Raw genomic sequence first — 15,244 nt, forward strand, 5'->3', positions numbered from 1 at the left:
GGAGGTAGATCATTGGAACAGAATTGAAGACCCAGAAATGAACCCACACACCAATGGTCACTTGATCTTTGACAAAGAAGCTAAAAATCATCCATGGAAAAAAAGCATTTTCTATGAATGGTGCTGTTTCAACTGGTGGTCGGCATGTAGAAGAATGCAAATAAGTCCATTCTTATTGCCTTGAACACAGGTTAAGTCCAAGTGGATCAGGGCCCTCCACATAAAACCAGATACACACAAACTACTACAAGAAAAAGTGGACAAGAGCCTTGAACATATGGATGTAGGGTGAAATTTACTGAACATAAGTCAATGGTTTATGCTCTAAGATCAAGAATCAACAAATGGGAGCTCATAAAATTGCAAGGCTGTTATAAGGTAGGAGACACTGTCATTTGGACAAAACGGCAATCAACAGATTGAGAAAATATCTTTACCAATCCTACATCCAATAGAAGGCTAATATCCAATATATACAAAGAACTCAAGAAGATAGACTGCAGAGAATTGAATGACCCATTTAAAATGGGTTACAAAGAATTCTCAACTGAGGAAGATCAAATGTCCAAGAAGCACCTAAAGAAATGTTCAGCATCCTTAGTCATCAGAGAAATGCAAATGAAAATAACCCTGAGATTCCACCTCACACCAGTCAGATTGGCTAAGATCAAATATCAGTGACAACAGATGTTGGCAATGATGTGTAAAAATAGGAACGCTCCTTCATTCTTGGTGGGATTGCAAGCTGGTACAAACACTCTAGAAATCAGTCTGGTGATTCCTCAGAAAATTAGACATAAAACCTGAGGACCCAGCTATACTACTTCTGGGCATATACCCAAATGATGCTCCTTCATATAACAAAAATGCATGCTACACTATGTTCATAGCAGTCTTATTAATAACAGCCAGAAGCTATAAAGAACCCAGATGTCCTTCAACAGAGGAATGGATACAGAAAATGTGCCACATTTATACATTGGGATACTACTCAGCTATTAAAAACAGTGACTTCATGAAATTCTTAGGCATATTGATGGAACTAGAAAATATCATCCTGAGTGAGGTAACCCAATCACAGATGAACACACCTGGTATGCAGTCATTGATAAGTGGATATTAGCCTTAAAGCTCGAATAGCCCAAGATACAATCCACAGACCACATGAAACCTCAAGAAGAAGGAAGACCAAAGTATGGATGCTTCAGGTGTTCTTAGAAGGGGGAACAAAAATACTCACAGCAGGAAATATGGAGACAAAGTGTGGAGACTGAAGGAAAGGCCACCCAGAGACTGCCCCACCTGAGAATCCTTCCCATATACATCCACCAAACCCAGACAATATTGCAGATGAGAAGTCCATGCTAATAGGAGGCTGATATAGCTGTCTCCTGAGAGGTTCTGCCAGAGCCTCACAAATAAAGAGGCAAATGCTTGCAGCCAACTAAGAACGGGGTCCCCATTGGAGGAATTAGAGAAAGGACTGAAGGAGCTGAAGCGGTTTGCAACCCCATAAGAAGAACAACAATATCAACCAACCAGACACCCCAGAGCTCCCAGGGACTAAACCACCATACCAAGAGTACAAATGAATGGACCTATGACTCCAGCCACATATGAAGCAGAGGATGGCTTTGTTGGGCATCAATGGGAGGATAGATCTTTTGTCCTGTCAAGGCTCAATGCACCAGGGGAGGGGAATGCCAGAGCAGAGAAGTGGGAAGGTGTTTGTGAGTGGGTGGGGAGCACCCTTATAAAAATAGGGAAAGGGGAAATTGTATAGTGGGTTTCTGGAGAGGAAACTGAGAAAGGGGCTAACATTTGCAATGGAAAAATAATATCCAATAAAAGATTGAAAAAAGATGTAAGCTGACAGAGAGGGTGATCCAACATTGTGCAATTTTATATTCATTTTCCTTCCTTCCTTCCTTCCCTCCTTTCTTCCTTTCATTTTTTCTTTCAATTAGTCCCCTCTATTCAGACCTCAGAGGTATTGTTCTTCATTTTATTTTATGTTTAACTCTTTCTTTTATGGGAAAATGAGTGGACAATGGAGATCATTGAAGGCATTCATCATGTTACCATAATACACAGGACTCTACAATGACTACAACTAGCAACAATATTAAAAGTATACTTGTTCATCAACTTCATGCCAATGATCAGGTTATCTATACAAGTAACATGTACATAGTAAGGAAAGGTTATAATTGTGTAGTATAACTTAAAGATCTGTGTTTGGTGCTAGAGAGATGGTACAATACTTGAGTATTGCTGTCTTTCCAGAAGACCTGAGTTTGGCTCCACACATCTATGTCAAGTGACACACAAACACCTGTAACTCTAGTTCCAAACTCTCCAATCCCTCTTCTGGTCTCTGTGAACACTGACATACACATGTGCACATACAAATACAAACATACGTGCATGTACTTTACAATAAATATCATTTAAAAGATGGCATAAAGCAACTCTCACTATGTACAAGAAAATTGAAAAAACTCCCTGCATCTGATCAGCCTACCGTATATTCAAGCTGGGTAGCAACAATAACAAAATCAAAAGAGCACCCTCATGCTTATGGAAACTTAACAACTCTCTACTAAATGAAAAAATGAGTCAAGACAGAAGTAAATAAATTAAAGACAGCATATCCAAACTCATAGGACACAATGTAAGTGATACAAAAAAGGAAAGTTGGCATCATTAAGCACCTGCATAAAATAATTTTTGTGTGCTTGAATTACCCTAGATGCCTAGAACAAATGAAACTCAAGACAGATGATTAAAATGTGAATGCTTCACTCCTTCTTTAAAAGGGGAACAAGAATACCCTTGGCAGGGAAGAGAGAGGCAAAGATTAAAACAGACACAGAAGGAACACCCATTCAGAGTCTGCCCCACATGTGGCCCATACATATACAGCCATCCAATTAGACAAGATGGATGAAGCAAATAAGTGCAGGCCGACAGGAGCCGGATGTAGATCGCTCCTGAGAGACACAGCCAGAATACAGCAAACACAGAGGCGTATGCCAGCAGCAATCCACTGAACTGAGAATAGGACCTCCATTGAAGGAATCAGAGAAAGAACTGGAAGAGCTTGAAGGGGCTCTAGACCCCATATGTACAACAATGCAAAGCAACCAGAGCTTCCAGGGACTAAGCCACTACCTAAAGACTATACATGGACTGACCCTGGACTCTGACCTCATAGGTAGCAATGAATATCCTAGTAAGAGCACCAGTGGAAGGGGAAGCCCTGGGTCCTGCTAAGACTGAACCCCCATGAACTAGATTGTTGGGGGGAGGGCGGCAGTGGGGGGAGGATGGGGAGGGGAACACGATAGGGAAGGGGAGGGGGAGGGGGATGTTTGCCCGGAAACCGGGAAAGGGAATAACACTCGAAATGTATATAAGAAATACTCAAGTTAATAAAAAAAATAATAATAATAATTTTTGTGATCTCATACTAGCAATTTGACAGCCCACCTGAAAGCTCTAAAAAAGAAAGTTTTAGTCATGCCCAAGAGAAGTAGACAGTGAAAGACGAGGAGGAAAGATTTCAGAAGTGAGAGGGGATATAGGACTGTAGGAGAACATGGCCCACTGAATCAATAAAGAATGGTTTATATGGGCTCATGGAGACTAAAGCAGCAAGCACAGGACCTGCATGGGTCTGTATCACATACTCAGTGTATATGTTATGGCTGTTAGCACGGGGATTGGTGGGACTCCTAACTCTAGGAACAAGTGTGTCTCTGATGCTTTTCTCTATACTTTAGTACACTTTTCCTCCAAATAAATTGCCTTGCACTCCATCAGTATGAGGATTTTTGCCTTGTCTTATACCTTGTTTAGTTGTGTGTATATTGGAGTCCTGCCCGTTTTGAAGGGAAACTGAGAAGGAATGGATCTGGTGGGAGAGGAGTGTAGTAGAGGAAGGTGGGAAAGGTGAAAGGTGGAAAAACTGAGATCAGGATATATTGTATGAGAGAAGAATCTCTTTTCTATAAAAGTAAATATGACACATGTATATAATGAAATTTTACTCACTTTTAAAAACTGAGGTATAGTTTTCAAGGAAGTGAATGATCTTGAAAGTGAGACAACTCAGAAAAGCAGAAACCTCAGTATTTTCTCTGAAATGTAGACTCTAGGAGATGATGTCCATATATAAGTGTTTGAATAGAAGTAATACAAATGAATATGTAAAACTATAAAGGGGACCAAAGATGAATTAGAGAGAGAGAGAGAGAGAGAGAGAGAGAGAGAGAGAGCCTGTCCTTGTGGTGCAATAGCAGAACACATTCATCACTGAAATTGTGTGGAGAGTTAAAGCCTACTTGGGAGATGTTATAATTGCAGTTGTTTCTGGTTGTCGTTTCATACTTTATAGTAAATGTCACATGATGTGCTCATAATTCAACTTTTAAACATCTGGGTCTCTGTATGCTAACTCTAAATGATGAGCTATATGTGAAAGAGAAAAGATTCAGGTAGGTATAACATAATACAATTTTTCCTTTTCATTATTTATATGTTCACTAATTTTTGGCTGCTCACAATATGTAGATGTCCTATATATGAATTATATATAATATCATTTCATCATAGAAGCATTTTTACTGTGAAACATTCTTTCTTTTAGGTGGGGTTATTTACATGCAGCTTTGGAAACTAACATACAAATAGAATGGTGTTCTACACTGTATCTACTATGATCTACTCTGAAATATGAACTCATATTCCATGAAATAGCACATTTCACACTTACCTTCTGACCTCTCTAATGTCCACTAGTGAGTGATGAACCTAGAAACATTCACTTTGCCTGATGGTCTTAGACCTAAAAGCATCCTGTCCTTTGCACTCATTGCTGAGACTGTATATGAGAGTGGAGATGATGGAGTCTGGAAGACTAGTCTGTATTAATTCTCTTGGGATCAGAAAAGGATTGCCTACAGAAAAAAAACCTTTCTTGACCTTAGAGACTCAGTTCCCAAAGTTACTCATTAGTGAAAAGTATGTAATACCTTTCCATTGAGAATTTTTCCTGAAGATGTGTTTAAAAATAAAATCACTAAACAGGCAGAAATCTTGGCCATAATTGAGATGTGAAAGCAGAAAGCTATTTGCAACTCATGGTCCATTTCTAGTCATTGATGTACCTTCTTAATTAAAGAAAACCTGAATACTGCACATGGGGCCATAATATTTCCTGGCCTCTAATGAGATCCACCCTAATTGATGTGTGAGTTTTAAGTTGAACTTTTATAAATAGATATAGAATAAAACACATTCAATTCATTGATCATCTACCATAAGATTCTGACAGCACTGCAAACTAATTCTATCTAAATGAGAATTCCTGTTACATTCTCCTAATTATTTGTCACTCAGTTTTTACCATATTTGATGAATATTTTCCCAATTCATAAATAGTTATGCAGTGTGCCATTCATTGAAGTCATCTGGGAAACATTTAACTATTTAAGACCACCAAGACAATATGTGATATTAGTAACAGTCCATCTTTGTCTCTATCAAAGATGTCCAGAGGTTGGTAATGTGGAGAAGAGCCGGTTCAGTCTCAGGATCATGAGAAAATAATGTTTCTGTGTTTCTGGCACATACAGGCATCTGCTAGCACTGTGAAGTTCCAGTAATTATCTTATTTCTTCTTTCCTCTTAGGAACATGACTGAATTCAAAATCAAATTGGTCTGATCAGATTAACAAAAAGAAAATGTGTAAATCTTTTCTAATGTATAGGATAGGAGGCCTTCTAGGGAAACAATGAATCATAGAAGGTCATGAAGTAGAAAATTCACCAATTCTACACTCGGTTATTCATCCGCACTTGTCTCCTTTGCCAAAGATACAATCATGGGAGTCAATTTTTAAATTAAGTATATATTTATTTTCTAATCTTTGCAATTTCTACACCATACAAAAGTTGGGTGAAATTAAAATGGTCAGTCTTTATAACTGATTAGTGCTATAAGTGACTGATAGTATAACAATGTTCCTAATGCATATATTAGTAATTATAAAATACATCTGAAGTCTTAAAATGATAATATGTTCAATCATGTCTATGTCTAAGTAATACTGCTCTTAAAACCCATCTGGAATTACTTGTACCTGTGTCTAATAGCTTAAGTGCTCCAATGCATCCTTATTGATTGAGAGTCAACTCCATCCAGGGCAGATAAGGCACACCTGCTCCTCTCCCAGGTCCCATAGGCTGCGTGTCTCCCAGGATTTCTGCCTTAACCAGAGACACAGACTACCTGTCTTCCAGGATGTCTGCGACAAACAGTGACACAGTTGAGAACCTTCCCCAATGCCTGACCAAGCAGAGACCCCCACATATCCCAGCTTATGCAGAACCAATTCTCTCTGCTGCAGCTCTGGGTTCCTTGCAGTCTGCAGTGCCACCTGCAGAGCAGATGTACCTGCTACTCTCCTACATCCCACTAACTGTCTCGCAGGAGGTCTGCCATAAGCAGGGACACAGGTGAAACCCCTGCACCAATACCTGTCCTAGCTGGAACCTCCACGGAGCTCAGCCAATGTGTGACCAGTGGGGCATATTGGAAAAAGCCTCATCTTCCTTCCAGTTTGCAACTCGGTGCAGGGAAGATTGGGCAAGCCTGCCCTATGCCATACCCCACAGTACATCTGTCTCCCAGGAATTCAACTGCGATCAGGTCACAGGCTCCCTGTTCCCCAAGAGATCTTCCTCAGAAGGTGCAAAGATCTCCCATGCTCATGGATCTGAGGGCTTAACATGGTAAAAATGGCCAATTTACCAAAAGCATTCTACAGATTCAATGTAATCCCCATCAATAGTCCAACTCAATTCTACACAAACATGGAAAGTGCAACTCTCAACTTCATCTGAAATAACAAAAAACCAGGATAGCAACACCAATTCTCAACAATTAAAGAACTTCTTGGGGAATCACCATCTCTGACTTCAAGATGTACTACAGAGCAATAGTAAACAAAACAAAAAAAACACTCAATATGGTACACAAAGAGACAGATCAACAAATGGAATAGAATTGAGGACCCAGAAATAAACTCACACACTTACGGACTCTTGATCTGTGACAAAGAAGCCAAACACATATAGAAAACATCTTCAACAAATTATGCTGGTCTAACTGGCAATCTTCATGTAGAAGAATGAAACTGATCCATATTTACCACCTTGTACAAAGATCAAGTCCATGTGGATCAAGGACCTCAACATAAACCTGATACACTGAATCTAATGGAAGGAAAAGTGGGAAATACCCTTGAACATATTGGCGCAGGGGGAAATTTCCTGACCAGAGCACCAATGTCTCATGCTCTAAGATCAACAGTTGACAAGTGGGAACTCATGAAACTGCAAAGCTTCTGTTAATCAAAGAACATTGTCAATAGGACAAAATGGCAACCTACAGATTGGGAAAAGATATTCACTAACCCTTCATCTGATAACGGGCGAGTATCCAAAATATATAAAAAAACTCAAGAAGTTAGACTAAATAAAAACCCCAAATAACCCAATTGAATAATAGGGTACAGAGCTAAAGAGATTTATCAACAGAGCTATCTCAAATGATCAAGAAGCACTTAAAGAAATGTTCAACTTCCTCAGTCATCAGGAAAATTCAAATCAACATGACCTTGAGATTAAAAAAAACTCAAGTAACAGTACACGCTGCTATGATGAGAAAGAGGAGCACTCCTCCATTGCTGATGGAAGTACAAAGTGGTAGGGGTACACCCACTCTAGAAATCAACCTGGAGGCCCCTCAGAAAATTGGAAATAGTTCTACCTGAGGACCCAGCTATGGCACTCCTGAGCATAAACCCAAATGATGCTGAACCATATCACAAGGACATGTGCTCCTCTATGTCCATGGCAGCCTTATTTATAATAGCCAGAAGCTAAAAACCACCCAAATGTCTCTCAGCCAAAGATAGAAAAATATATGGTTTACTTACACAATGAAATACTACTCAGTTATTAAAACGTTATGAATTTTGCAGAGAAATGAATGGAACTAGAAAATATCCTGATTGACGTAGCACTGACAGAAAAATGCAGACATGGTATGTACTCACGGATAAGTGGATATTACTGATAAAGTTCAGAATGCCCATGATACAATTCACTGACCATCTGAAGCTTAACAAAAATGAAGGCCCAAATATGGATATTTCAATCTCACTTAGAAGGTGGAACAAAAGCATCATGAGGGCAGAGGCAGGGAGGTTCATGGATGGGAGAGGGATTGGGGAGGGAAAAGGTAGGGCAGGATCACTTATGGGGGGGACAGGAGAGAAGCCCAGTGGGTCAGGAGAATGAATAAAAGTATAAAGCAATGTGGGGTGGGGGCAGAAGGAACCTCAAGAAAGTCCCAGACCAAAAGGGCTGAGAGGCTCCCACTGACCCAATGGGGATAACCTTCGCCAAAATATACAGCAGTGGAGAGATGGAACCAAAAGACATTACCTATAGTAGATAGACATGGCCCCTATTTTGGGCATGGAGTCAGCCGTTCATCTTCAAAGCTTTGACCCAGAATTGTTCCTGTCTAAATAAAATCCAGGGACAAAAAACTTGAGCAGGGACTGAAGGAAAGGACGTCCAGTGATTAGCCCAACTTGGGTTCCAACTCATGGGCAGGCACTAAATACTGACAGTATTACTGATGTCTTCTTGTGCTTGTAGACACAAGATTAGCATGGGTGTCGTCTGCAAGGCTTTACCAACATCTGACTGAGACAGATGCAGATACTCACAGTCAACCACTGGACCAAGTTATCAAGGTGTGGGATTCCTATGGAAGAATTAGGGGAATGACTGAAGAAACTAAAGGGGATTTCTACCCCATAGGAAAAACAACAGTAGCAACTAACCAGGACTCCTCAGAGCTCCAAAGTTTCAGCCAACAAGCAATGAGCATACATAGGCTGCTCTGGTTCCCAGCTACATATGTAGCAGAAGCCTTTCTTATCTGGCCTCAGTGGGAGAGGAGTTACCTAGTCTTGTAGAGATTTGATGCCCCAGGGAAGGCGCATACTATCATTGTGAGGTGGGAGTCAATAGGTGGGTTTTAAGGTTGGAGATCACCCTCTCAAAAGCAATGTAGAGGTTGGTGGGAATAAAGAACACATGTGGGAGAACCAAATTTGGAATATAAATAAATAAAATAATGAATATAAAAATAGAAGAAAGTTAAACATACTGTGTTGACCTAGAAGACCCTGCACCAACTTCCCCCTCTTTACTTCTGCATTTCTCTCTGCTCTTCAACTTCCTGTCTCAACCACACTGACCTCGAAGTCAGCACCAATTCTTAACTGCAGTGAATATTCTGACACATAATAAACCTACATAGCTAATTTCCTCCTTCTTGTCCTAAACTCTGTGTTTTTCTATCTCATGTAAAGACACACACACACACACACACACACACACACACACACACACATGCACGCACACAGGCATGCAGGCAGGCACCCAAGCACACATGCACGCTGTCAGGCATGCACACAGGCATTCATGGATATACGCGCAACATAATTGCTGCTCTTCTCTGCTCTGTTGTTATCAATAGACTCTATATCAATTTGGTGTATTTAGCTTTATTGAATATCTTCAACTTAAATGCAGGTTCTAGGAAGTAACAAAAATGCTTTGTAGCTTTTTTCCAATACTGTAACCCCAGCATCCAAAACAATACCCATCATTTTTATCTGACCTCTGTGCATTTAAAGAGCTCAGGAAGAGCCTAATATTATCTGTTGAGTATCTGCTTAGAAATCTCATGAGATCACTATTTCCTCAGTTTGCATCTACACGTTATCCACTTTATTCCTGTGATGCTAAACTTAATGATCAAGACTGCATAGAAACAATACACCAAAACAAAAGTGATCTATGTCCTAGATTAAGTAAACGACAATAGCAATTGAGGGATAGTTGTTTTGGCATTTTGTTGTCCTACATGATGTATTCAGATTAGTTAGCATCAGAAGCACTATGGAAATTTCATTACATTATCAGTGAGTCACAGAGACACAAGGGAGATGCCTTCCATGAACACATATGTAGGAGAAATGTTAGAAATGTAACTGTTGATGGTGGTGCACTCCAATAATCATGAATCATATTAACTGACATACATTCCCATTATGGCCATTCCCATTATGGCTGGGTTTACAAGTGTGCATTCCCAAACAGGACCTTAATACTTCTAACTTCCAAATGTGTCAGACCTAACCAATAAAAGTTTTCCCTGGAGTCTGTGAGAAGACCAGGGCTTTATTTCCAGCACTCACATGACAATAAATAGGGTCTCTAACTCCAGTTCCAGTGGATCAGATGCCCTCTTCTACACTCTGCTGGCACCAGGCACTCACTTGGAGCACAAACATACAATATAAGCAAAACATCAGTACAAATAAAACAAAAAAATGTTTATTTGTTTGTTTGTGTGGAGAACATACAATGATCCTGAAATTTTCGAAGGGCTCTAGGAAACATGATATTAAGTACTCAGTATAGGAGAACAGGAGTCAGGGCAAACCTCAGGTTCCACATTACACCCTTCTTGGTGAGGGAGAGTCAAAAAGAGGAAAAACAGCAATGGAGAATCCCCCCCACTTCCTCAGAGATTTCACTTCTCTGTAACTTAACCTTTGCCTGATACTTTTGCATGGATACTAATGACATTTTCCCAGTTTTTATTACAGTTGGGTGGTTAGTATCTAGATAATCCAATCAGCACTTACAGGAAGGATGGGGACCTCAGAAAACTGCATTCTCCTGCTGTTAGTGATCCCTCTAGTTGTTACCCATACAGGTCCCAGTGATTTCAGGGGTCCAGTAGGAAACAACCTTGGAAAGGAGGAGCAGGGCTTTGGACCAGACCCTCAGGATTCCTTCCCTAGCCTGTCCTATTCTGTTTGTCCTGCCCAATCCCTTCCACCTGCCATCAACAACCCTGCTACTCCACAGATTCCTGATCAAGCCTCAATGGTGCCTGGTGTTGGAGCTCACATTCTGGCTATCTGGCTTCATGGTAGATGGATTACTTGTTGTTCTGATGGCCCAGCTGAGGTTCTGTGTCCCCAACCTAACTGATTACTTTTTTTTATTAACTTGAGTATTTCTTACATACATTTCGAGTGTTATTCCCTTTCCCAAAGGCAAACGTCCCGCTCCCTCCTCCCCTTCTTTATGGGTGTTCCCCTCCCCACCCTCCCCCCATTGCCGCCCTCCCCCCAACAATCTAGTTAACTGGGGGTTCAGTCTTAGCAGGACCCAGGGCTTCCCCTTCCACTGGTGCCCTTACTAGGATATTCATTGCTACCTATGAGGTCAGAGTCCAGGGTCAGTCCATGTATAGTCTTTAGGTAGTAGCTTAGTCCCTGGAAGCTCTGGTTGCTTGGCATTGTTGTTCATATGGGGTCTCGAGCCCCTTCAAGCTCTTCCAGTTCTTTCTCTGATTCCTTCAACGGGGGTCCTATTCTCAGTTCAGTGGTTTGCTGCTGGCATTCGCCTCTGTGTTTGCTGTATTCTGGCTGTGTCTCTCAGGAGCGATCTACATCCGGCTCCTGTCGGCCTGCACTTCTTTGCTTCATCCATCTTGTCTAATTGGATGGCTGTATATGTATGGGCCACATGTGGGGCAGGCTCTGAATGGGTGTTCCTTCTGTGTCTGTTTTAATCTTTGCCTCTCTATTCCCTCAAAAGGGTATTCTTGTTCCCCTTTTAAAGAAGGAGTGAAGCATTCATATTTTGATTACTTTTACTGTGATTTCTCACCCTTGATGGTCCTGGCTTGCTCAGATACTGGACTGGTCCAGATGACTACTTTTGTTATCTTTGTTGTCCTTCTGACCCCTTTGGCCTGGTTCTGACTTTTTTGCTCAGATTGTGGTGACTGTGCTGAGAGTTCCCTCTGAGTCCAGAAGGTTAAAGGGTTTCTCCACATGCTCCTCTCATCTGGATCCAGTGGTATCCACATTCTATGGAACACTCATGGTCTTATACCCTGTGCCCTCTGCTGTCCATTTCCAGCTCCTCTCCAAAGTCATTGCCCTGTTCTTCACAATAGTCACCCACACCTTCAACCCTGGTATCTATGCCTTGAGGATTCAGGAGGTACAGCAGGCAATAAGAAGGCTTCTCTACTGCAACCCAACTGAAATAGGACCAAGGGAAGAGGGCAGTGAAGATTTTCTATTTGATTGTTGGTAAATTTATTAATAAGTCTCCCACAATGGACTGGACATAGAGTAATTATGTTCTTACTCAGAATTGCATGTTTGGTCTGCAGAATTTTTCTATGGAGGGGGATGATAGTTAAAGAGTTTTCACATGGTAGCTTAAAAGATTATGTGAATTATTTTGGATTGTTGATTCTACACAGCATAAACAGTGCGCTCCTTTGAACATCATACAGTGAAGACATATAATAAATTGATACTCTGCAACATGTTACTGTATATAGTACTGCTGCTAATAAATAATGTAGAGAAAACTATAGAAATAATGTACAAATACAAACACATACCTGGAACAATGTTCATTTATTTTATTGTAGTATGACATTTAAAGAGTTCTTTCCTATTGGGAGTATTTGGTTTGAGCATGCAAACTTGATGATGCAAGTTGCAATTTGTTATCCAACAAAATGATATGTCACAAGTAAGTTTACACACATATATATACCCACACAGTAACAACAATAATTAAGTATTATAAAGAAATCCTGTAGCATATTCTCCATTAAAATATAGAATAAAATTATATTCTTTCTCTTCCTGTTCCTATTCACTTGGGTTATTGTCCGACTCATCAGCCTCCTAACCTCTTACTTGCATTTTAATCTCTGTGAACATTAAACTATATTTAGCATGATTTATCATCTACGTTCAGCAAGAATAAGCATATTAGAAAAGGACAGAAACACTTAAATACAGTAGATCTCCAGAACAGGGGAGAGAGTAAATCCTATACAAAATAAAGAGGCTGTTGGTACCAAACAACTGGTAGGAAATCGAACAATTATCCAATGATTTTAGAGATTTCAATGGATATTTATGCATCAGGAATATGACTATAAGAAGAAAAATCCAAGAACATCAAACCCAACATAGTATGATTTCCACAGATCATTTTTTTTCTTTTAACTTGTCCTGTTGCTTGGAAAAATACCTGAGAAGCAGTTTAAGAACGAAAGTTTCATTTTATTCATGGTTTAAAGAAAACGATACATCAGGATCATAAGCACAGCAGGCAGATGAGGTCACAAGTCACATTACATGTCTGTTAAACAAGCAAAAACAGATGAATAATAATAGAAAGTTTGGGTTTTTTTTCCTCTTTCTGTTTATCAGACAAGGATGATTCTATGGAATGGACGTGGCCACCCACATTCACAATGGATCTTCCTCCTCAGTGACATCTCTGCAGAGACATGCCACAGAAATGCCCAAAGTATTGTGTTCAGGGTGATTCCAAATTCAGCCCAGTTAACACTGAAGATTATCCAAAGCAATCATGTAATTCCCCGTGAGCCATTGTGCTAGTTGACTCACTTTGCAAGTGTGGTAGTGATGTGTTTGGTGATTCTTCATGAAGGACGATCCTTAGTCCCAAGACTTCTCTATGTTCAGGATCTTTCTCAAGGAACTCTTAACATCCCTATTTCTCAGACTGTAAATGAAGGGGTTCAGAGTGGGAGTTACCAAGGTATACAAAACAGCAGCTACCACCTCCCCAGAGGAGTGAGAAGTAGATGGGGGCTTCAAGTAGGTGGCAAAGACTGTGCTGTAGAAAAGGAGAACTACAGAGAGGTGGGAACTGCATGTAGCCAAGGCTTTCCTTTTCCCCTGTGCTGAAGGAACCCTAAACACGGCATGAAAAATAGAAGCATAAGAACTTACAATGCAGAAAAGTGCACTGATTCCCAAAACTGCAGACAAACCCATCATCAGGCTCTCTGTGAGATGAGTGTCTGAGCAGGAAAGCAATAAGAGAGGCCCAAAATCACAGAAAAAATGAGGTATCCCTTCATTGGTGTGAAAATATAACTGAGAAAGTAATAAGGCATAGATCAAAGACACACAATGAGCTAATCCCCATGACCCACAAGCAAGAAGTTCACATCTACAAGGAGTCATGAGAAGTGGGTAGAGCAGTGGGTGGCAGATAGCAGCATAGCGGTCAATAGCCATGACTGCCAGAAGCAGGTTATCCATGTCAGCAAAAAGAGCAAAGAAGTAAAACTGAGTCAGGCATCCAGAGAATGAGATTGATCCATCTCCAGTCCACAGAGTCTGCAGAATTTTGGGAGCTGTGGTGGTGATGAAGCAAAGATCCACAAGTGAGAGCTGACTGAGGAAGAAATACATGGGGGTGTGGAGGTGGATATCAGCACCAATAGCTAACAGAAGGAGCAGGTTCCCTGAAAGGCCCAGCAAGTAGAAAGCAAGGAAGATGCTAAAGAAGAGCTGCCATTTCTCTGGGTCACTGGACAGTCCCAAGAGGATAAAGTCAGGAGCTTGACTGCAATTCATCTTGGGTCTTCTTTTTCAAGAAGTCATTGGTATGAAGACAATTCTCTCACAGCAGGCAAGAAATGACATCAACCCAGAACTGGTCCTGTGGTAATCAGTCTCCTTCAGAGCATCGATTAAGCAATGAAAACTAGAATATCAAAGGGAGGTTCTAGACTTGGAATTCATTAAAAATGGCTCCCTATGAAAATTGTCCCTAAAGACAATTTGAGTGGCTTTCTGGAACTCTCTACATTAAAACTATGCTATTTAACCATTGTGTTACATGACTGAATAACCACTTTCCTGTGAATCTATTTGCGTGTGATTACTTTGAATGCAGAGACTGTATCCTAGTTTGTAGCTTAGTGCTTTGCTTAGAGTGGGATTTCAATAAGTCCTCCTGTCCATCCATTGAGTCACCACTCTAGTTGCATCTCCAGAAGACTAAGTAGAGTACTTCTGTTTGCCTGGATGTTTTACTGTGACCACTGTTGCCTCACTGAATGTGTTGGTTCACAGGGCTGCCAAGTGAGTTGCTTCAAAAAATAAAATCATTTTACTTATTTTTTTAAAAATGTTGCATGGATAAACATAATGTTATGAAACTGTATAAGTCTTTGTGTGGCATGTAAGGCTGATCTGGATATACCTCATAAAGTCCATTG

At 40.5% G+C, this 15,244-nt stretch overlaps 1 protein-coding gene and 1 pseudogene across 1 annotated transcript; one reads left to right on the forward strand and one right to left on the reverse strand.

The window, feature by feature from the left end:
• Positions 11,817 to 12,273, forward strand: Or11a11-ps1 (olfactory receptor family 11 subfamily A member 11, pseudogene 1; annotated as a pseudogene).
• Positions 13,668 to 14,597, reverse strand: Or1o2c (olfactory receptor family 1 subfamily O member 2C). The gene has a single exon (NM_001001117.1). It carries the CDS (start codon positions 14,595 to 14,597, stop codon positions 13,668 to 13,670), a length of 930 nt encoding a protein of 309 aa, NP_001001117.1.
• Positions 14,598 to 15,244: the final 647 nt, after the last annotated feature.

This window comes from Rattus norvegicus, chromosome 20 (genome assembly GCF_036323735.1).
Source record: "Rattus norvegicus strain BN/NHsdMcwi chromosome 20, GRCr8, whole genome shotgun sequence".
NCBI classification, from domain to species: domain Eukaryota; kingdom Metazoa; phylum Chordata; class Mammalia; order Rodentia; family Muridae; genus Rattus; species Rattus norvegicus.